The 23,624-nt window shown below is 41.0% G+C and overlaps 1 protein-coding gene across 3 annotated transcripts in view; it reads right to left on the reverse strand.

The window, feature by feature from the left end:
- Positions 1–23,624, reverse strand: part of LOC139461465 (calmodulin-like) — a 77,940-nt gene that overhangs the window by 24,975 nt on the left and 29,341 nt on the right. The window contains exon 1 of one of the 3 annotated variants that reach the window (XM_071242998.1): positions 5,751–6,850. The exons of the other annotated variants lie outside the window; for them this stretch is intronic. Coding sequence (XP_071099099.1) covers positions 5,751–5,897 — 147 coding nt within the window. The 5' untranslated portion in view covers positions 5,898–6,850. Of the gene's footprint in view, positions 1–5,750; positions 6,851–23,624 lie in introns of those variants that run through there. 3 annotated transcript variants of the gene reach the window in all.

The raw sequence follows: 23,624 nt of genomic DNA on the forward strand, positions 1-23,624 counted from the left end.
GTTTAGCAATATGCTATCAATGGCACGGCGAGGGACACCTGGAATGGATGGAAACACAGGAACAAAGGCATGGGTCTCACCAAGTTGAGATTTAAGCAAACAATAAGCTGCTTCATTCACGGCTGAGCCATGAACCGATGTCCGCACAAACTGACTCGGAGGATAACACATTTCAAATCGAAAATCTGCCCCTTTTTTCTACTTTGTGTGAGTAAGCATATGCTACGGGAGGAAATTACAGAAACCTTGACAAATGTAAAACAACTATCCTGTGATAATATCTCCCTTCTTGAGAGACTTAATTTTGTAAACGATTTGAAGTAACACAGTGTCTACACGTGAGGTCAAATGTATGCCGTGTCTGCTGTCTTTGTAGATGCAGTTGAAATACTATATGTTAAGTTTAATTATTTACTAAGATGATACTAAGATGAGTGGAGCTAAGCGACGCGAGACGTTGCTCGAGGGAAGGGAAAGCGATAGAAATCAATCGGTAAGGGTACACTTCAGCCAGGTTATGGAGTTATTTCAGATAAAATATTCACACGTTTTCCTTAAAACACCACGATTACCTAAAGAATGAACACGTTTTCTTTTTTCCAAAAGAAGGTTATGCTGCTATCCAATAAAATAGAACAGAAAGATAAGTCTTCTATTTAAAAAACAACAACTTGCTAACATATAACTTCCTGCTTGAGGCAAACAAACATCTCGGTAAAGTAACTTAATTGCTGTTACATGACTGTGTAGTACGGATCCTTGAATACAAGTTCCGATTCTTGAAGGAATATCCCTGTGACATGCACAAAGGCGTCCAATCTCAATGGGAGAAACACAATCACAGATACATATACTCATGAACCCGTGTGTGTTGGATACACAGTAAAGCCAGGTGTTCGGTGAACGGGTGGTATAATCACCTCACTGATACCTGTGTTGGAATGGAAAAGTGTCTGACAGAAAGTCACATCATGTATTTACCTGGCCTTAATTACTCAGTTGCATACTCTATCCACATTCTACATCAGTACTTTAAAAAGATGAAATTAATATAAAGAAACCAAAGTAGATAAACTAATAATGTTGCTTTCCCTTTATGAAACAAACGTAGCAGAAAGTACGCCTTACCTGGCTGATACTACAACTCCATTGGCTTAACCCCTATCGAGTCGTGATTGTGTCGTCTGCTCCTTACCAAATAGTCGTCTGCTTCTATCCGACCGCTGCCACGAAATACGCCTGGTTCACACGTGTCAGCACTGCACTCTCATTATTGGCCAGTTCGTTCATTACTACATTGGTTTAAACCAAGGGTACCAAGCACCTGAGGGTAGAGTGAGCTGGGACCCGACACCAAAAGGGTAGACAGAGCTCTGGACACCCGATATCGGAAGGGTAGGTGGCGATCAGACCGGGCACCCAGTCATTGGCTGTACGGGTTAGCAGTGACTACATTCCTGCATCGACCGGTTGTTCCCCAATAGACAAGCTTCCGCTGCAGAGGCGGTTATATCTCGTACAGGACACAATGCCTCATTCAATGAAATACGTGTTCAAAATCAATCCACAATCGTCAACAATAAAGAACTCATAATGATTCTAATTTGCAGAGGAAGTGTAGAGGGTGATCTCATGTACAGACTGGACTGGAGGGAGAGGAATCAGATAATCCCTTTGTTGAACACTGACAGATTGGTAAACGGACATCTGCATGACTACAGAAGGCATAGAAGTAAACCCTCTTGCTTATCCCACTCGTGATTATCACTGCTTATATATATTTTTCTATATGAATTTGCAAAAAAATACATAATTTGCAGCATATGATTCTTTGCGCATTGTAACTAATTAATATTGTCAAATTTATATTTAAATATTAAACTATGATATTTGCATATGTATGAGATGTACACAATTATTTCTCTTTCGAACATATTGTTCATTGTGCACTGTTTCAACATTGACGTATTTAAATTATAGATTGTTCATTTCCATCATATGATATGTTTAACTGTATACAGGGAAGAGACCACAATAAGTGGTGCACTTGTGCACAATCCAATTGTCTGCATGGACAATAAGATATGTTAAAACAAGGAACAATATGAACCTTCTGTCATATTGTTCGAGTATTGTGAGCAGGTAAACCGACACACGTCTTCACTAATACATCAATACTTTCATACATAAGTCTCCAGACACGTTAAATGTGAGTGGTATCACTAGCAGGGCGCGTGTTCCTTCAGACTAAACTACATGCTTGACGCTGTGAAGACAAACCGGAAGTGTGGGTAATATCAACAAATAATGTGTCGCTATGTGAACCATCAACCTCATTATGAAATTCTTTACAAGAGCTGACATGTCAAAGTGACCTCTATTGTGTTTCCTGTGCACACGATAATGCTAAACAAACAAAGATTCACGCTAATATCCTATTGTAGAATTTGGACACGCGTTGCCAACGGTCAGCTCCTGAAACATGACGTCCATTCCCTCTGCAGTGAACCGTGCATCAACGTAACACATCTAGAATTAATGTACAGGGAGCGATACACGATGATAAATATTGTTTTTCTACACAGTGATACATTAGCTATTGTACGTGTGTTTTACGTTAGCATTGATTCTATAACAATAGCCTATGTTTTCAAATCAATATGCATACAATCATTTATATAGTAGGTAGACAAGCAGAACATTATCTGCACGGGGTCGATATAGTGTGGTAGTGGGGTTAGGCTTGAGATGTTCAGATAATTGTGTCCATTAACCTGTCGTTTTAATACACGTGTAAACTTGACATTTATATGATTAAGGTCTTGATGGGTGTTAACTGCGATTAATGATTTTACACAAAGGACACCTTGCTATCAATGGCCTATGTGTTACTTGTTACGGATGATGAACGGGAAGATGAAACAGACCCCACGCAAGGAGTAGAAGAAACTATGACAAGTAATATGACTTGGGTGTTATGCAAACTAAGCAACTCCCGCATCTACAGACAGTATACTGTGTTTGGTTACACTTTGCTTCGAAGGTTAATTGTGTTGACATATGTACATGACACATTTGTTCATAAAATATTCATTGTTAAATTGAGAAAGAGAATTGATTTTTGTCTGTTGATTATATTGAACGTAGGTGTAAAGATTTGACCTTTGTTACCACTGCAATGTCCTCTAACGAGCATGGCCAGGTACGCTGGCGTTAGGTTACTGTTTGAAGCGTGAAGGCCCTTCACTTCGCACGAAGTACAGGAGGACTCTCCGAGTGGGAGTTCTAGTGTCTGCGGCATTATGGAAGAGGAGGGAAAGCTTTAACGTCTACTGCGTGGTGAGGTGTTGACGACAGGTTCATGCTACAGAGAAGGTTAAGAGAAGCTATGTATCTTCTCGCATCACTTCCCCCAGTAGGATGCTGCTGCTGCTGCTGATAATACTAATAATACTAATAATAATATCCACAGTTTACTTAACGAGCCAAGGGTGTGGGACATAATCTCAATGTCAGTGTTGATTTTGTTGATGGTTCTGTGCTGCTGGACGGTACAGAAATGAGTGTCAACCAAGCGAAGTGACTTGTCAAATCGGCCATGACATACAGACTCGAGTTTATGTGCAGTGTGTTGAGAAAATAAGCAACCCTGCAGAGTCCTTTGCTTGCATGAAGTCGGCTGGCATGAGAAGTGAAACAGAAAGCTTTCTGTTTGCTGCTCAGGACCAGTCACTTCCCACTCGAAACCGTCAATGTGTGATTTTGCATAAAAATGTTAACATGAAATGTAGATTATACAATGAATATACTGAGACTTTGGCACTAACACGGTATCTTAAGCGACATGATGGTGTAGCTCAATCATTGTATTACCGCCTTCGCCAGGCTTGTGGTTTTGACACAGAGGTCCATCCATGGTACGATCAGAATATGTAGAGGGCGTCATGGAAAATAATAAATACAAAATTCTTTAGAATAGGCCCGTATACAGCCTCAGAGCTATCCAGGCCAACAAACCTATCATGTCCTTTTTGATAAATCCAATGAAATCATTTATATCATTGAGTTTTCCGTCACTTTTAACAACAATGTGATTGGCAAGATTCAGGAAAAACATGGCAAATATGGAGACATCGGTTTCGAAATGTCACGCTTGCATCCCAAGAATAAATTTGTCCGACTCTTGGTGCCTTAGGTTTGGTATCTCCCAATCTGTTGACTGACATTGGGAGAGTGCCCGGGTTTGCTACCAGGAATACAACCCTTCTGACAATCTGCGTAATGCAGAAGACTGAAGTGTTGGGGAGTCTTCACATTCTCCGAATAGTTCTGGGTGGGTTTGACTTGCCAGCGCTTCCTGGGAGAAGTCCCATTCGCTGTCTGGGCTGCAAGGGCTCTGAGCTGATGATAAACCTAACCAGCCCGACTGTGCCAGGATCACCCAAACCCTCTTTGCTGCATTTATTTTATTTAAAGCTGTATGATAATAATTCCATTTATAATGCGCAAGATTACATTCACCAAGTGAATAAACAAGTCTACATTATTATTACTGAGATGTCATTCTTCGCTCCTTGGGGAGTATACAATATATGTATAAAGTATCTCTGTAAAAAAACGAAATAACACAAGAAGGCACACATCAAAGATAATTCGTCAATATATAATAAGTTGTATACTATTCGAAAGATTTTTAATAATAATAATAATAATAATAATAATAATAATAATAATAATAATAATAATAATAAAAAAAATAAAAAAATAATGAAGACCAAATTCGGTATGAAATGTAAGACTATAGAGGGCCCAATTCGGTGTGTAATATAGGATGATAGAGGTCTAATGTTGTAAAACATAATATAATACTACATCAGGCTCGATTCGGTATGTATAATAAGATAATAGAAGGCCCAATTAGGAAAGTAAAATAAGATTTATTGAATGGTCAAAATGGATGTAAAATAGAATTATCGGAGCACTGTTCAGATTCCAAAATAATAGAGTAGGTTATTTGGTACATTTTATAAGATTTATGAAGGACCAAAATCATTTTTGCAATGTAAGATTTACGCTAAATTTATGTAAGGGCCATTCAGTATATATATACTATAAGAGTTATGGAGAGTCCAATTCGGTATGATATACAAAATTAGGAAAGGTATCAATTATGTTTCAAAACATATCTACAGATGAAACCAGGTAAGTATGTAACATATTATGCAGGACCTAATTCGGCGTGAAATATAATAATTATAAAGGGACCAATTCTGTTTTGAATATATAGCATTTATAGATGCCCCAATTCGGAGTGTAATAATGTTTCTTTTATAGAAGGCCCAATCTGGTGTGTAATGTTAAAGTTGGGCAGGAACCAACTCGGTGTGTAACATATCAGTTATTAGAAGACCCAATTCAGTATGCAACTCACATCACCGTGTAAGATTGGTTCAGATATCATCCTGATACCTCAAATTAAAACGCGGAGCTGCAGTATGGATTCCAGACTGGTTTAAGTACTGTCCGCCTTAATGTTTCTGTAATCATGCCATTCAATAGGTACGATAGGATGCATACAGTGTCCAGGCTTATACGATTCCATTTTGAAAGAACTGACTGGCGACCGATTCTAAGAGAAACTGAAGATATAGAAATAATGTTTTATTAAATGTCTATGTATATTTAATTTTATATAATTTACGTTCATAAAGACTTCACATCACGAAGAAAGGTTTAACAATAATACTTGCCGAATGTGGCCGGTCCCTTTTTAAATGCTTGTTCGTCATCGGGTGAGATTCACATTCAGATGGTGGTATTTTCTTGCGTTTTATTGCTGTATAACAGTGGGAGTTTCCCATATTTGGCAGTGACGGCTCGACTTTGGCTAGATCCATAAGCAGCTCCTATCGTTTCCATCCATAGAACAAGCTTCCTCGGGTAGTCTCTTGGCTTTTCTTGTACCGTTGTAACATGCACACTTTGACATTCAATGATCATATGATTCCTCAAATGCAGCCAGATTAAATATTAATAGGCATCCAAAGGAGCGTTATATTTAGTCATTTAGCTTCATGGAAGGATCCGTTAATTAATCTTTTCACGTTAAAACGCAGCGTATCACCGCACCAATCTCCATAAATGCGTTACTCGAATATCCGTTTCAATCTGCTTCAACATGGCTTATAGAAATGTCCGAGTCATCAACATCCACACACTTGTCGGTATTCTTCGTGTGAGTATATGCTTGAAACCCATGTTAGAAAAATCTATTATCTGATAGCACTGGTCGTCTTCCGTGGAGAAGATGCAGGGTCCAACAAGACAGCCTTGGCTGAGACCAGTTTAGGAGTGCCATGTAGAGTTCTTATGCAAGACGCCACATACTTATGCCACAGACGCCTTCATCCGCCGGTGGTGACAGTATTAGGAAGGATATTAACCAAGGACAATCAATTACCATACATCATTAATTAATAGGAAGAATTTAAAATTAGGATTTAAATCTAACTGTAACTATAGCGTTTCAGTATTTAACGGGAACTCGAGTTGCAGATCGGGTGAAATACTTGTTATTCATTGCTTGCTTGCAGCTGTCAGTTACCTTTCTCGGGCTTGCTGTATGGATACGTTGCTAGCACAGGATATCTCCTATTAAACATTCAATAACATAGAAGCTTCCAATACACACACCATTCCTTCCGTGGAGACATATACCCTTACACCTCCTGGATACATGAACATAATCCATGAATGTCACACAAATCTGAATGTCCACGCTATTCTACATGTCCCGAATGGTAAGGTATCCTGTCAACAGTACAACGCATTGCCTTCAACTATGAAGCTCAGGGTACGTGTTTCTGCACAGCAGCCGGTAGTGTTCGTACATGTATAGCATGTGTTCACAAACGTTGACCATTTAAGTGCCATTGTTGCCTACAAGATACAATTGTCTGGCTCAAGTGATAATGATATTTGACGAATCACTCTAACAAGAAACATGTTATTTGCCAGTGGAGCATATCCACTCATTCATAGTAAAGGGATGTGGAGGCTATTAATTGATTTCAAATATTAATTGTTTCAGTGGAAGAATGGTTAATGTAATCTCGCTTGACTGGCTATTTGAGTATCCACACATGTGTTGCCATCCTTCTTTATATATTCAATTTTGTATCATTATTAACATATGTTGTTGTGCGGCGTGCACCGGGTCGTATGGCTTGCGCGTAATGGAGGAAGCCCCTTGATGACATTTAACAAAGGTGAATAAATTTATGGTAGGTGAATAAAATGTATATGTAGGCAGTTTTTTTCCAATGAATTGCAAAATAGATTGGCAATAATACCTAGCATATATAAATTGGAATAACGAACAATAAGCAAATTGCATGACTTCATGTTACTGGAGTCGTTGTTGGCGACTAATTCATATCCTGAAAACAACCTGCACCTGACGCAGTACGCGAACATAATACATGCTGAACACGAGGAAACACAATATGGGTTTATGATACAACAAAAGGCTTCCCTCTGATATTTAGAATGTTCTACATGTATATATGTATGTCACGTCAAGAGGTGATGTACAGATTGGTATATGCCACAGGTAAAGGGTTTCCTTGTGGTAAACATACTGATATATAAAACAGGTAAAGGCTTTTTGACTAATATACAGACTGGTATATACCACAGGTAAATGGTTTCCTTGTGGTAAACATACTGATATATAAGGGTTATATATAAGGGCGTCCTTCTGATCTACAGATTAGTATATGGCACAGGTAAAGGGTTTCCTTCTAATATACAGATTGGTATATGACATCGGTAAAGGGTTTCCTTCTGATATACAGATTGGTATATGACACAGGTAAAAGGATTCCTGCTGATCTACATACTGGTATGTGACACAGGTAAAGGGTTGCCTTCTGATATACAGATTGGTATATGACACAGGTAAAGGGTTGCCTTCTGATATACAGATTGGTATATGACACAGGTAAAGGGTTGCCTTCTGATATACATATTGGTATATGACATAGGTAAAGGGTTTCCTTCTGATATACAGATTGGTATATGGCACAGGTAAAGGGTTGCCTTCTGATATACAGATTGGTATATGACACAGGTAAAGGGTTCCCTTCTGATATACAGATTGGTATATGCCACATGTAGAGCCACCCTTCTAATAAACAGACTGGTATGTGACACAGGAAAAGGCACCATTCTAATAAACAGACTGGTATGTGACACAGGTGAAGGGTTTCCTTCTGATATACATAATAGTGATTTACACAGGAAAAGGGTTTCCTTCTGAAATACATAATGGTATTTGACACAGGTGAAGGCATCCTTATAATAACAGACATGTATGTGACACGGATGAAGGGTTTCCTTCTGCTATACATAATAGTAATTTACACAGGAAAAGGGTTTTCTTCTGATCTACATAATGGTATGTGACACGGATAAAGGGTTTCCTTCTGATGTACCAAATGGCATATGACACAGGTAAAGGCATCCTTATAATAAACAGACATGTATGTAACACAGGTAAAGGGCTTCTTTCTGATCAACAGACTGGTACTAGTATATGCCACTGGTAAAGGGCTGAATTCTAAATAAACAGACTGGTATATGTCAGGGGTAAAGGGATTCATTCTAAATAAACAGACTGATATATGCCACGGGTAAAGGGCTGAATTCTAAATACACAGACTGGTATATGCCACAAGTAAAGGGATTCATTCTAAATACACAGACTGGTATATGCCACAGGTAAAGGGATTCATTCTAAATACACAGACTGGTATATGCCACAGGTAAAGGGATTCATTCTAATACACAGACTGGTATATGCCACAGGTAAAGGGATTCATTATAAATACACAGACTGGTATATGCCACAGGTAAAGGGATTCATTCTAATACACAGACTGGTATATGCCACAAGTAAAGGGATTCATTCTAAATACACAGACTGGTATATGCCACAGGTAAAGGGCTGAATTATAAATACACAGACTGGTATATGCCACAGGTAAAGGGCTGAATTCTAAATAAACAGACTGGTATATGCCACAGGTAAAGGGATTCATTCTAAATACACAGACTGGTATATGCCACAGGTAAAGAGCTGAATTCTAAATACACAGACTGGTATATGCCACAGGTAAAGGGCTGAATTATAAATACACAGACTGGTATATGCCACAGGTAAAGGGATTCATTCTAAATACACAGACTGGTATATGCCACAGGTAAAGGGCTGAATTCTAAATAAACAGACTGGTATATGCCACAGGTAAAGGGATTCATTCTAATAAACAGACTGGTATATGCCACAGGTAAAGGGATTCATTCTAATAAACAGACTGGTATATGCCACAAGTAAAGGGATGTTATGTCTCGACTAGAGAGCTTCCTTCTGGTCCAGAGACTGTTATATATCATAACTACGAGTATTCTTTCTTTGGATGATAAAAGCGACAAAACCCTTTCCATATGCATATTAAATCTCAATCAAAGACAGTCAATTGAAGGATTCCGACTATATCATGAGCATGTGTTTATGAATCACTATGAAATAGTGATGACACCTGGTGTTCGTGAAATGGTGAGCGTATCCTGCACCACCAGCAGGGCTGAATGTCAGCTATATATCCTGGATTGTCAGCTTAATGGAAATTGACCAAGATCGCTGCCGTTCATCTCTAGCTGGGGTATAGCATAGCGAGATAAGGATCATGATCGTATACCAGTGGATCCAAGCAACCATTGGACGCACTTTCACCAAACGCCTGCTTCAGATCGTTCGTAATCCAGATGCTGAGATGCAAAACGGAAATATGTATTTTTTTATGAGTCACATGTGTGACGAGCGAGGTATGCGAATTTCATGAGATGAACGGTCGTGTACACCACGAGAGATGGGCACGGAACTCTCAGCTCGAAATATCACGTGCACACCACAAGTGACACGTGTCGAATTTCTCATTGCGATCACGAGTTACAAAGATTTAATTTCGCTGAAATAATTTTGTTTGACATTTAGTTGTACCTTGAGCCGGTCACCGATCACTGGCCTCTCAGTATGGCAACTTCAAGAAAGAACAGACTCAATAGAGACAAGACAAGCTTGTGACGTCCCATTTGGCATTAGGTCGTCATTGATGTCCGTGCACACAAAAGCAGAATTGTGTGGTGACTTTGTAATCGGATGGTTAGAGTTTTTGATGAGTGATGATGCCAACAGGGGTATCAACATGGCCAACCGCTTGTCCCAATGACGTAGAATCTGCAACTCTCTCGGGTTTAATCACTAATCTCAACTTGGTGATTCTCCACGGAATTCAATCACAATCAGTCTAAAAGAGGCTGACCTTGCTGAGATCACGTGACCAAGTTGACTAGCTCAGAGAGTATCTTCATCTTTGACATTCATCGTGCAATCACATTTAATCAGAGAGCGCGGGACAAGTCAAGTGAGGCAGGGATAGTGACGACATTCCCCGCCAGGTGGCGGGGACAGATCTGCATACCACTAGTAAAAAATCGATGCCTGGATTTTGACCTGTTGCTTTGCTCGAGGCAAGGAGTTGTTGAACTATATTGATGTTGGACGAATGGTTCGAGGGCTAGTGTGTCATGTGTCTTCACACACTGATATGTTCATGGATACAAAGAAGGTCACAAATATGTTTTTAACAGGTTCTCACAATAGCTAGCTAACCGAATATAGTGAAACGGTTGCACAAACGTACAATCGAGAGGATGACAAACACGACAAGAACATACAGGGTCACAATGGTGTAATATTGACACAATGGTAATACAACCCTGACACTTGTTCTAATGCTGACACAATGGTAATATAATCCTGACACTTGTTCTTATGCTGATACAATGGTAATATAAACCTGCCACTTGTTCTTATGCTGATACAATGGTAATATAATCCTGACACTTGTTCTTATGCTGATACAATGGTAATACAATCCTGGCACTTGTTCTAATGCTGACACAATGGTAATATAATCCTGACACTTGTTCTTATGCTGATACAATGGTAATATAATCCTGATACTTGTTCTAATGCTGATACAATGGTAATATAATCCTGACACTTGTTCTTATGCTGATACAATGGTAATATAATCCTGACACTTGTTCTTATGCTGATACAATGGTAATATAATCCTGACACTTGTTCTTATGCTGACACAATGGTAATATAATCCTGACACTTGTTCTAATGCTGATACAATGGTAATACACCCCTGACACTTGTTCTAATGCTGACACAATGGTAATATAATCCTGACGCTTGTTCTAATGCTGACACAATGGTAATACAACCCTGACACTTGTTCTAATGCTGACACAATGGTAATATAATCCTGATACTTGTTCTAATGCTGACACAATGGTAATATAATCCTGATACTTTTTCTTATGCTGACACAATGGTAATATAATCCTGACACTTGTTCTAATGTTGTAACACAATGGTAATATAATTCTGACACTTGTTCTAATGCTGACACAATGGTAATATAATCCTGACGATTGTTCTAATGCTGACACAATGGCAATATAATCCTGACACTTGTTCTAATGCTGACACAGTGGTAAGATAATCCTGACACTTTGTTCTAATGATGACACAATGGTATGTTACACAATGATAACACAAGTTTACATATAAAAAGCATTTGTACATTGAAATTATTCACCTAAAACAGAAATATACACGCAAGCACATCGAGATTTGTAAATGTGTTGTAAGATATCGGTAGAACACATACATAATAGATATAAAAATCGTTTGGTTTCGGGGACACGGGTGGCCAGGTCGTCTAAGGCAGCGATTCGCTGTGCAGAGTTGCGTCCCTTGGGCACGCCAGAAACCTATGATTGTGGGATCGAATCCCGGTTCGCCACGATTATGTTTCTGGTTTGTCAGCATCATACCCGTGCTCGTGGGGTTCACCCAAGTTGTAAACGTCTGAGATCTGCATCACTTCGGGCTTTCCTCCCACTTTTGATTTCGCTTCTCGGATGTAAAGGTCACGGAAAAGAATACATTATACAGTTGTTACCGGTTGGGCAGATATGCCTACTCTTTTCGTGAACGCCTGGTGTCATCACTGATTTCCAGAGGGGCGGTCGGGTAGCCAAGTGGTTAAAGCGTTCGCTCGTCACGCCGAAGACCCGGGTTCGATTCCCGACATCGGTACAATGTGTGAAGCCCATTTCTGGTGTCCCCCGCCGTGATATTGCTAGAATATTGCTAAAAGCGGCGTAAAACCATACTCACTCACTCACTGATTTCCAGTGATCCATTCAGATACTTTCCACCGCTGCTTTGCCTATTATGCCAAAAGGAACATGTTTCGGCAGGTAATTGAGACCAATTATTTTCTGACGTTGTTAATATTTGCAAAGTTAACAAATACGCCACCTGCTTACAGAAATCAAACGATCACAATCCACATCAATAAATAGTATCTTCTTTGCATATTGATCACAACCAGTACAATAACTCCGATGTCACGGAGGGAGAAGATGGGCTGCGGGAGAGGCTGATTGTTGTACAGCGTAGTCGTAATCAATAGACAAGGAAACAAACATAGCACTTACTAATACACATTGTGAATAATGACGTCATCGATTGTATTAAACCACCCGTGAATGTGTTCAATGGTTTAATGGAAGGATCTTACACGGTAACTGATGCTTGAGTTGTCTTATTGTCTTTCGCTAGACGTATAATGCGTGACGTCATTCATGGTTCCAGGCCATGATTTTGTAATACTCACTCACTCACAGAATGTTAAACCCTATCACCTTGAATATCATCTACCCTCTAGTTTTACTACAACACCAGTAGATGCGCTAGCGTGTGGATTACTGGTCCATCACTCTATTGTTACGTTATTTTACGTGCCGCCGTCGCAAAAGATGTTTAAAGATGGTACTTGTTGTTACCCTGTCTGGCGCTCGGCATTAAGGGGCTAAAACAAGGACTGGTCGGCTCGGAGTCAGTATACTGTGTCTGAGTGTGGTATTCATGTAAAACTGCGGCATGGTATCATTCTGGACTAGTACAAGCAGCCACACAAACACACACACGTACATGCACGTCTCTATATAAGTGCAAAAATCTTGGACGCGGCGTTAAACCCCATTTCACCTCACGTGCCGCCGTCGCATAGCAGGAGTAACTTTTAGGCAAATTGTGTGAGTTTGGGTTGCTACCGGTAGGGCAGGACATGCTTACCCATGTACACCTGGCGTGAGTGATCCATTCATATATTCCCCCCACCCCCCGCTATTTGGCCTTTTATGCCCAATGGAATTTGTTTTGGTGGATTCTGGTATCCCCCGCCGTGATATATCTGGAATATTGCTAAAAGCGGGTAAAACCCTACTCACTTACTCACTCACTGTTTTGGTGGATAATAGATATTGGTTATTCTTTGGCGCTGACGTTTTATATTGTGTGAAATTATGATTTGTATATTTTCATACTGGCTAGTAGAAAACCCCTTGGTAGTAAGGGGCCGGTTTAACGATCGAACTATCATTGAATTGCAATTGTTTATTGCTCGGCGGAAGTACGTAGATGTTGAGATGATATAATGAGAGTTGACACTGATACAAGAAAGGAGTAATAAATTGGACATGCGACTGATTACCATGTTTGAAGTGACCCACATTTGCCAAACTTTACAGCAAAGCAACCCTTTGCGGTCAACTTCCCCTGGAACCTAGGAAATATCACTCTTGTTAGGGATTTGTTTGTTGTTGCTTAAAGCTACACCAAAGAATATTTCAGCCATATGACGGCGGTCTATAAATTATAAATTATAAAAACTCGAATTTGGACCAGACATCCAGTAATTGACATCATGAGCATCGACCTACGTAATAGGGGTACGATGACATGCATCAACCAATTCTGCGGGTGTGACGATCCGATCATGTTAGCTTCTTGCGACAAGCATGGGTTGCTGAAGGCCTTTCTAACCCGGATCTTCAGAGGCAGATAAATGTCATCTTACCAAATAATGTCAGGAAATATTAACTGGTTCTTTTCGAAAGTTTACATACTATTGTTGTGGTTACAACAATTGACAAGGAGCCCACAATAGTCACCTTTAATGGGAATATAACAGCACACAGGTCCATGGGGATAGATACAAGCGGGAGTGTTGTATTCGTGTATAAAACTGGAAGAGCATCCTTGGGAAAGCAGATTGGTCAATGAGTCAAGAAAGTTACAAGCTACAAAACAGCACAGTATCCTATATTCAACAGCGATCGTCCCTTCTTAAATCACATTTATACATTCGGAAAATTGTGAGAATATACTAGAAGTGAACACCGCCATTACTATTTCATGGAATACATTCAACAACATTACACGATAACTAAACGCGACTTTCAAGTCAGGAAATAAACCCCTCCTTTACAAAATGTATCCGCTGTTGAACGTGAAAGTGTCATAGCAGATTAGACGTTCCAGACTGTCCTCTCATATAATGGACCTATTTAGCGAGATGGTTGTGTTCCCATTCTCATCTTTCACTGGTGGGTCCATCCCCATACAAGAATATTGTCAGCATCCCTATACCATTTTGATGTCACTAGTCATCGAAATGCCTTTACCTGGAGTCTTCTATGTGCTCCGTACAATATGACACTTATGGTCCAGGCTGTTTTTAGAAATAACACTTAAGGATAGCTTTTCATTAGTGGTATTCTCATGGCTTGTGCTTAAATCTCTATTAGTAAGATTAGACAAGATTTGGGCGATTTCGGGAGATAGCTTCTAGCTGGAGCCGAGTCCCATGGCAGCAGAAAGTGTCGTTCTGATTGATAAGATTGCAATAAGAATCGACAGTATTGAGATTGCGTTGCTATTTCCAGTAGTTTGTCATATTATTTTCCACACACAAAAGCGCATCTTCATTTGACAAACATCGATAACAATTAAACCATCAGGGCCCACTTGCACAAAGCGATCTTAGCGCTAAGACCGTCGTAAGCCTATGTTAACGTATGGGAAGTACGATCATCTTAGCGCTAAGATCGCTTTGTGCAAGTGGGCCCAGGTGTAACACGTGCATTTGTATGTTTGAGAAGAGGACAATGAAACGTATATGCATTAAAAAAGTACACCTTAATCTATCGCCTACGCCCCTGCTGAATATTACTGACCTGGCATGTTTGCTGTTGTTCCCATTAACTAATAACAACATCTGCTGCAAGATTCAGTTAATCGGATATTAACGTTGTGTAGTTCAATACCATAACGGATGCAGATGGAACAAGTAATTTGATATGCAAGTTCAGTTATTGTTATTTCAAACAAATCGACTCGGCTTGGATGAGAGTAAAAGGCCAGTACGTTCCACAGTCGGATGTCACTTACCAGTCGATATCTGGATATTGTTTTAAATAACCTGCGTTAGACGAAGGCACTGCCTCGGTGGTGTTAGGGTGATCAGTTAATACAAATATTGTACATAACACTATTCGGTAAGGATCAGATTCATTTGCTACATCTGCAAAAGCATATATTGTTTGAAGTAAAACTATGAGCCTATATATGTTTTTAATATGAAAACCGAGCTTGCAACAGTGAATGTTTTGTGGCTCACAATTTCCTTATTTTACAACAGTCAGAAACACAATTATTATTATTAAGAATATTTTGGGACAATTGCTTTTGATAAAATCCTGGACAGGTCCTGTCACCCCCCCCCCCCCCCCCCCCCCCCCTCCCCCAACACCTAGAATATCATGGTCGGCCAGTAAGGAATCAAAATGTGTTGGTTTGAATCCAACTTGCTCAATTCAACAGTACCAATATCCGATATATTGGAATGATGCCGTACGCGACTTAGCAGAATCATAATACATTTTACATCCTTGAAGCTCATAATCATAACATATATGTTCCGATAACACACTTGTGGACGACGAATGGTAATGTCAATTGCATAAAGGTGTAAACGGCTGTAGAGGCTACAGAATGCTGGAGACCTGTTAGGCAAGGCTATTACACCTGAATGAATTATCTGTTGATTACAGTAGCCCGGGGGACACGCGTACAAATTGAATATATCGAGATATAACTAGCAGCGGCAGAACGACGACAGAACAGAGGCTAGGTGGGCAGAGCGCCCGTTATGTTGTGAGTGCTGTGCATTTCTGCAGCTGAAATCTCGCGACTTCACGCAGATGAAGTCTCGTCACGTGACAAGTTAGTTAGTGATCGGTCACCGGGACATGATGTGAATTGTTTGTTTGTTTCCGCGCTCAGCAACGTGCCATCTATACGACTGCGGCCTATTAATAACAGAGACTGGGCCAGAAAAACCTGTGATTGATGTTATCATTAATTCCCTACATCGTCGGGGTACGATGACACCTAAACATGGCCGCCTCTTATGACAATGGAATTAAATCTATTTCCGAATGATTTATTATTTCCATAAACTAACATTTAGTCCCAGAAATAAAGTTATCTCAAATAAAAATAATTATCTCCAAAATATAAAAAATAAAATACAAATGGAGCCCAGAATAATGCTCAATTTCAGGGCTAGAGCGGGGGAAATCTAGACTTGCCAAATCATTCTAGGCTTGAGTTGGATTCATTATTATGTTGTTCTCTAGGGTCTGGAGACAGACTATATTTCCAGCTGTGATACTGAGAACGATATATCCATTTTCATGCTGTATATTGTGAACACGTATTGACGTGATTATTTGAAATAGCTGGGTACCACGAACATGTGGGATTTGTCACTGCAGAGATGTATAAAGCGATTGATGCAATGAGGATGGTCATGTCGAATGTTTTAAATAGAGTTTGGTTTTTAATATTTTTGCTACAAACCTATCTGTGCACATGCAAATGTTATACTTCTTTTATCACAACTGGGTTATAATTTTAATAAATGAGTATTACCTAAAAAGTATTTCATAGGAGAGTTATACATATCAATAGTGGTATGACTGGGGAATAACTACAAATATTAACAGTGGAGTAACACGTGTGACTAATAACATCGGAAATCATCAACATACATGATGATATAACGGAGATATAAATATAGGTTATAAACATACTTATTAGGGATGTAATGATATATTTCGTTGCGATACGATACATATGTTGATAGTAAGATCGGGTGGGGTGAGGTGAGGTGAAATTGGGTTTAACGTCGCGTCCAGGATAGTAAGATCGAGATACGATACAATGAAACTGGACATTTGGCAAACTAAGGAAACAATGGAATCACCAAAAGGGAAGGAACGCTGCTGAATCATAAAATATTAAGCAGATTTGAGTTGATGAACAAACCAGTGGTCTGAGACCCTCTGGAAAACACAATCAGACAATAGTATTTTACAATTTATGTTCATAACATTTCACATAATCTGCTGGGCAAAAGAAAGTATGGACCCATGTTTGATGGTAATGAAAGAAACAAGAAATGGTTATTCGATGGCGATGTTTTGATACGGGTATCATAAATGTGTTATGGATCTTAAGTTGGCAGTATTTCGGCGACTGTTTCAGCCTAGTAGTGAGTGAGTGAGTGATTTGGGTTTAACGCCGCTTTTAACAGTATTCCAGTTATATCACGGCGTGTCAGCTTAATGTGGGAGGAAAGCCCCAAGTGATGCCGGTCTCAGATGTTTACCACTTCGGTGAAACCCACGAGCAGGGGTTCAGCCTAGTAACGTTATGATAATGTTTGTAATGTATTGGTGAAATCTATTCTTTAAGTGTATATTTTCGTTTGAGCGGCAGTTTATAATACCATTTTGAAACCGATCCATGAACTGTCGCACTCGATTCATGTCCAAGGGTATAGCGAAAAATCAAATTGTTGTCGAGTGAATCGTTACACGAAAGTCCAGATATTCGGGCTTGTCAAAACTCCTTTATCCACACAAGATCTTTTGCCTTTCAACCGCACTTTAGGAATACCGAAAACTTTAACTTACATTTTAGTCCTAGGCGACGCACAAGTATATATATAAAGTATATATACTAGGATAGCGAAGTTATGTATACAAGTGATAAAATGTCTTTATACATCAATAATAACACACCAGCGTTTTAAAAATAGACGACACAATGAGGCTACAAATGTGACAGAACGGTAATATAACGGAGTCATAAATTCGAATAATGCCTATCGTAGTAAGGGGCTGTAGCCCAGTGGATAAAGCGTTCGCTTATCATGCCGAAGACCCAGGTTCGATTCTCCACATGGGTGAATCCCATTTCTGGTGTGATATTGCTGAAACATTGCTGAAAGCGGCGTAAAACCATACCCACACACTATCAGTGTAAATATCACTGCGGAGTCATCAACATATTGCCCACCAAAGGTTTACTCAATCTACGGACAAAGAACGTCAGCGACGTAGTTGCCGTAACCTAACAGGTTGGACTTTATCCTGTCATTTATACGTGTAATGCAGTTTGGGCGCAATGCATCAGTGGAAAGACTTATTACATTTGGTTACAGGTAAGATTTAGAAGAAAGGGTGTCAGGAAAGACGTCGTGGATCAGCGTTTGTGTTGCGAGCTCCCTGCTTGAGGTGGTAAGACGGCCTGTCCATCTCAATATCCGTCCTGCTTGAAGGATTATCGTGTGTGCAACAAACACCATGACCGATGTATGGGTGCAAATAACCCGACACGCTCACTAGCCCAAATATTCCGAACGCATTAGAACATCAACAAAGACTGAAATTCTACAAGCTCTCGGGGTACCTTTAACATTGGTTGACCGCTTGTGCCAAGTCGCAAACCTTCATGGACCCTATTGACCCACTACGGCCATATTCCTCGCATACATTATGGGGCGGTGGGGTAGTCTAGTGGTGGGAGAGTTGTCTCGACACGACAAAGACCCAGCTTCAGATCCCTACATTTCTGAAGTCCACTGCCACTTCATCGCCTCAATGTGCCTGGAATACGTCTACACATGCAGCGCTTACATTTTTGTTTTGTTTGTTTGTTGTTTAACTCCCACTCAGCAATACTCCAGCTATATAACGGCGGTCTGTAAATAATCGAGCCTAGACCAGACAATTCAGTGATTGACATCACAAGCATCCTCCACGCAATTCTGTTACGATGACATTCATCAACCAAGACAACGAATCTGACCACCCGATCCCGTTAATCGCCTCTTACAACAAGCATGGTTGCTGAAGACATGTTCTAACCCGGGTCGTCACGGGTAGTGCACGTACACAGTCCTCAAGGTCCAGCGGTGTTGACCAGGTGAACGAATAACATAACTACACACAGTTCTTTGTTCTGGAACAGTCGAATAATACACACAAAAACTAAGGCATTTCATCAGAAAGCCATGTCAGTGTGTCCTCTGTTAATGATCCTCTTCATGACCCAAACAATTGACAGTCGGGGCTAAAGAAAGCTGGTAGTGCTTTATTGCCACTAAATGCACAATAAGCACAGTAATCGCTGTATTAAACGAGAAGAGACTCCTAAACTAGAATCGCTGTATCTATTACGTCATTGTTTTTCAGCATCCACTGCTGAATAGCTTTATTATTGCATTCACGTTTCTTTGGGAATCCATTTTCAAATAACAAAGCCACTTGAATTTTGATCATGGCTGAACATAGATTTCCCTAAGTGCTTGCGACTGAAATAGGTTCCATGTCAATAATTTCTACAGTAAGTATTTATAAACTTATTATTCGTGTCAAAAACATTGTCAACGCCGTTGCTACATTGTCGCTAAAATAAAATGCTTCTACTGAGGTATTTTCTTATTATCATTGCGGAGTTAATGTGGATATTATTCCTGCTTTAGAAGAGAAAACAAGCATGATTTACACGTTAGAGCAAGTTCCATGCCTTCAAAGGAAAAAATGTGATTACTGAAAAAAAGTTATCACAGGGTGGTTAAATTTAGCCGTTCGCTTTAATATTTCAACACGAACTTTGGTTACTTGCAAAACAGGCCATAGAAACACTTGGCCAGAATGCGAACCCCAAGTTTGAGACTTTTTATCCAATTATCTTTTGCCAGATTAAAGGTTCCCAATAATTAGTTTCGCACCCGCATAGTGAGAGTAGAAATGAGAAAGAGAATCGAAATGAAGGACTGTGACACAAGAGCCTGGGAATAGACTATAATCAAGTTGAGTTTCCAGCCTCGTGGCTAATTCAGGTATTACAGCCAGGCTTGTCTACAGGTTGAAACTGTGCACGACAAAGCAAGAAATTGTGAATGGCCCCGATGAATATTTAAATATCAAGATTGACAACGGTGTTGCAATACGCTAGCTTAATTAGAAATACCAAACAATTTGCAACTTTCACACATCACAGGGAAGTCAGTTGATGTTGTGAAAACAGATGGATACCAATTCCAAAACAAGCCACAGATGAGCCAAATTGTATTCTACTGCTCACACAGTTCATTGACTAAGCCTCAGTGTGAAAATACAACATTACCAGTAGATACCTCTTAAGATGTTTCAGTCTTAGTAATATTTGTTAACACCAGAAATGGCGGGTGTCTCGCTGTGGCAAAGAATATCCAAGCCAAGACAACATAATGTTCAGTTAACGTGATCTACCTAACCAAACAGAATGCGCCACAATTACACTGAAATGTCCGATAGATTTCCCCATTAACGGTATTACAAAAGATGATCATGGAACGGTTTTAGGTCCACGGCTTAGCGGGGAGCGAGTCCAATAACGCTCCTGTCCAACGGATGTTTCGGCGTAGCTGTTGTCGTAATGCGGTGTTGCCGCCTCCTCTGATGTGGCGATGACAAAGCCGTGTATCTTCTTGACGTTATATTAGGAAGCGCCAGGCCTAAGGCTTCTAAAACCGCAGTTCCACTCTCTGCAACAGGTTGAGATGGTGACATTTTCCTCACAACTACTGACGCTTGTACTTTGATCATCGCACTCCCCTAACGACATTAAATTAATCAATACTTGCCACGGGACTGCACAAATTTATTTGACAGGCCATGCTTTCACATGGGTTAAGATCTAACACGGGCATTTGATAGGGCATTCACTCCTTTTCGTTCGTTACTTGGAAATCTGCCTAGTAAACAATTGTACCAGCAGGCAAATGACACTCAAGAAGAGGACTTTGAGGGGGCGGACAATAAACCTCCATTATAAACGTCGCGTGTCCCCACAATGGAAACATGAATCTATATCACAACCACATCATTTTCACAAAGATCATCCTGATACAACACATGTGTTGTAGGGAATCGGTACTTTGCTGTATGATATGCAGATACGATTAAACAGGTATGTAGAAACAACAGGTTGCCGTTTCTCAATCAGTATTCCATATCAGTTCTCGTGATTTATTGGCAGCACATGGTAATATTTCATTTTGCAGACATCAACATGTGCCATGTTTGTTATCCTGCTTTTAATTTCAACACAGAACGAACACTACGTGTTCCGGATCTCCGCTATGTGCGGAGTTACAACGACACCACCTGAGTCAGGGAAATACAGCTGCACTCAATGGCAACAAGCGTCACGCAATTAGGTCAAGGTCAATTGGGTTGCCTATGACAGTTGTCTTCCAAGCATCTCCGTGAACGGAGGATGTCTTTTCCACATCGTCTTGTACGAGAGTTGTCTTTTCCACATCGTCTTGTACGAGAGTTGTCTTTTCCACATCGTCTTGTACGAGAGTTGTCTTCCGAAATCGTCTTGTGCGAGAGTTGTCTTCCTTACATCGTCTTGTACGAGAGTTGTCTTCCTTACATCGTCTTGTACGAGAGTTGTCTTCCTTACATCGTCTTGTACGAGAGTTGGCTTCCCTACATCGTCTTATGCAAGAGTTGTCTTCCCTGCATCGTCTTGTTCAAGAGTTGTTTTCCTCACATCGTCTTGTACGAGAGTTATCTTCCCGACTTCGTCAGTGTGTAAGTTTGATTTACAAATTATGAACGGTTAAAAGGTGATAACATCTAGTTTGGTCACAGCGCGTTAACTTTAGGACGTTAAGTTTAAATGCATCTCCGCCAGACACTGTCATGTACCATTTTGCATAACACAGAGAAGCCTGCACTAGATTCAATAAGCACAACAGCTACAGCGGTCGCCTGGTGTCGGAACAAGTCGCCTGCTGCCAGCACAATGTCTTTCTGCATTTATTCCAGTTATAAGGGAACTAGGCGTGCTAGGTACAAGTTTTGCGGTTATGAAAAAAACTAAGAGCCAAGAACCCCACACGGACAGTCATATTCTGATTCTTTTGTAAAACAAAGGAGTGTTTGTCAAATATTATTCGTTAAAGACATGATGGTTGGCAACATAATGCATGTCGGGGAAGCGGGAGCAGAGCGGTGGATGAAGTGGGGTGGAACGCTAGGAGAGCGGAGACAGAGCGTCGGTAGAGCAAGAACATCGGTAGAGCGAGAGAAGTGTGACGGGAAATACGGATCTGAGTGCCGAGATAGCGGAAGAAGAGTAGCAGGACAAACGGGAGAGTGCGAAGTGTTTGTCGGGAAAACGGGAGCAGAGTGACGAGCCAGCGGGAAGAGTGTAGATCGAGGGACTGACGGGAGAGTGAGAGATGTATGACGGGAGAACGGGAGGAGAGCGTCAAGAGAGCGTCAGGAGAGTAGGTGGACTGACGGGAGAGTGAGAGGTGTATGACGGGACAACGGGAGGAGAGCGTCAAGAGAGCGTCAGGAGAGTAGGGGGACTGACGGGAGAGTGAGAGGTGTATGACGGGAGAACGGGAGGAGCGCGTCAAGAGAGCGTCAGGAGAGTAGGAGGACTGACGGGAGAGTGAGAGGTGTGTGACGGGACAACGGGAGGAGCACGTCCAGAGAGCTGAGGGAGAGTAGAGGGACTGATAGGAGAGTGAGAGGCGTGTGACGGGAGAAGGGAGGAGTACGTCAATAGAGCAGGGGGAGAGTAGAGGGACTGACGGGAGAGTGAGAGGTGTATGACGGGACAACGGTAGGGGAGCGTCAAGAGAGCGGGAGGAGAGTAGCGGAACTGACGGGAGAGTGAGAGGTGTATGACGGGAGAACGGTAGGGGAGCGTCAAGAGAGCGGGAGGAGAGTAGCGGAACTGACTGGAGAGTGAGAGGTGTATGACGGGACAACGGTAGGGGAGCGTCAAGAGAGCGGGAGGAGAGTAGCGGAACTGACTGGAGTGTGAGAGGTGTATGACGGGACAACGGTAGGGGAGCGTCAAGAGAGCGGGAGGAGAGTAGCGGAACTGACTGGAGAGTGAGAGGTGTATGACGGGACAACGGTAGGGGAGCGTCAAGAGAGCGGGAGGAGAGTAGCGGAACTGACGGGAGTGTGAGAGGTGTATGACGGGACAACGGTAGGGGAGCGTCAAGAGAGCGGGAGGAGAGTAGCGGAACTGACTGGAGAGTGAGAGGTGTATGACGGGAGAACGGGATGAGAGCGTCAAGAGAGCGGGAGGAGAGTAGCGGAACTGACGGGAGTGTGAGAGGTGTATGACGGGACAACGGTAGGGGAGCGTCAAGAGAGCGGGAGGAGAGTAGCGGAACTGACGGGAGAGTGAGAGGTGTATG

The sequence above is a fragment of the Haliotis cracherodii genome, unplaced genomic scaffold (assembly GCF_022045235.1).
Source record: "Haliotis cracherodii isolate W230 unplaced genomic scaffold, xgHalCrac1.p SCAF_1, whole genome shotgun sequence".
NCBI classification, from domain to species: Eukaryota; Metazoa; Mollusca; class Gastropoda; order Lepetellida; family Haliotidae; genus Haliotis; species Haliotis cracherodii.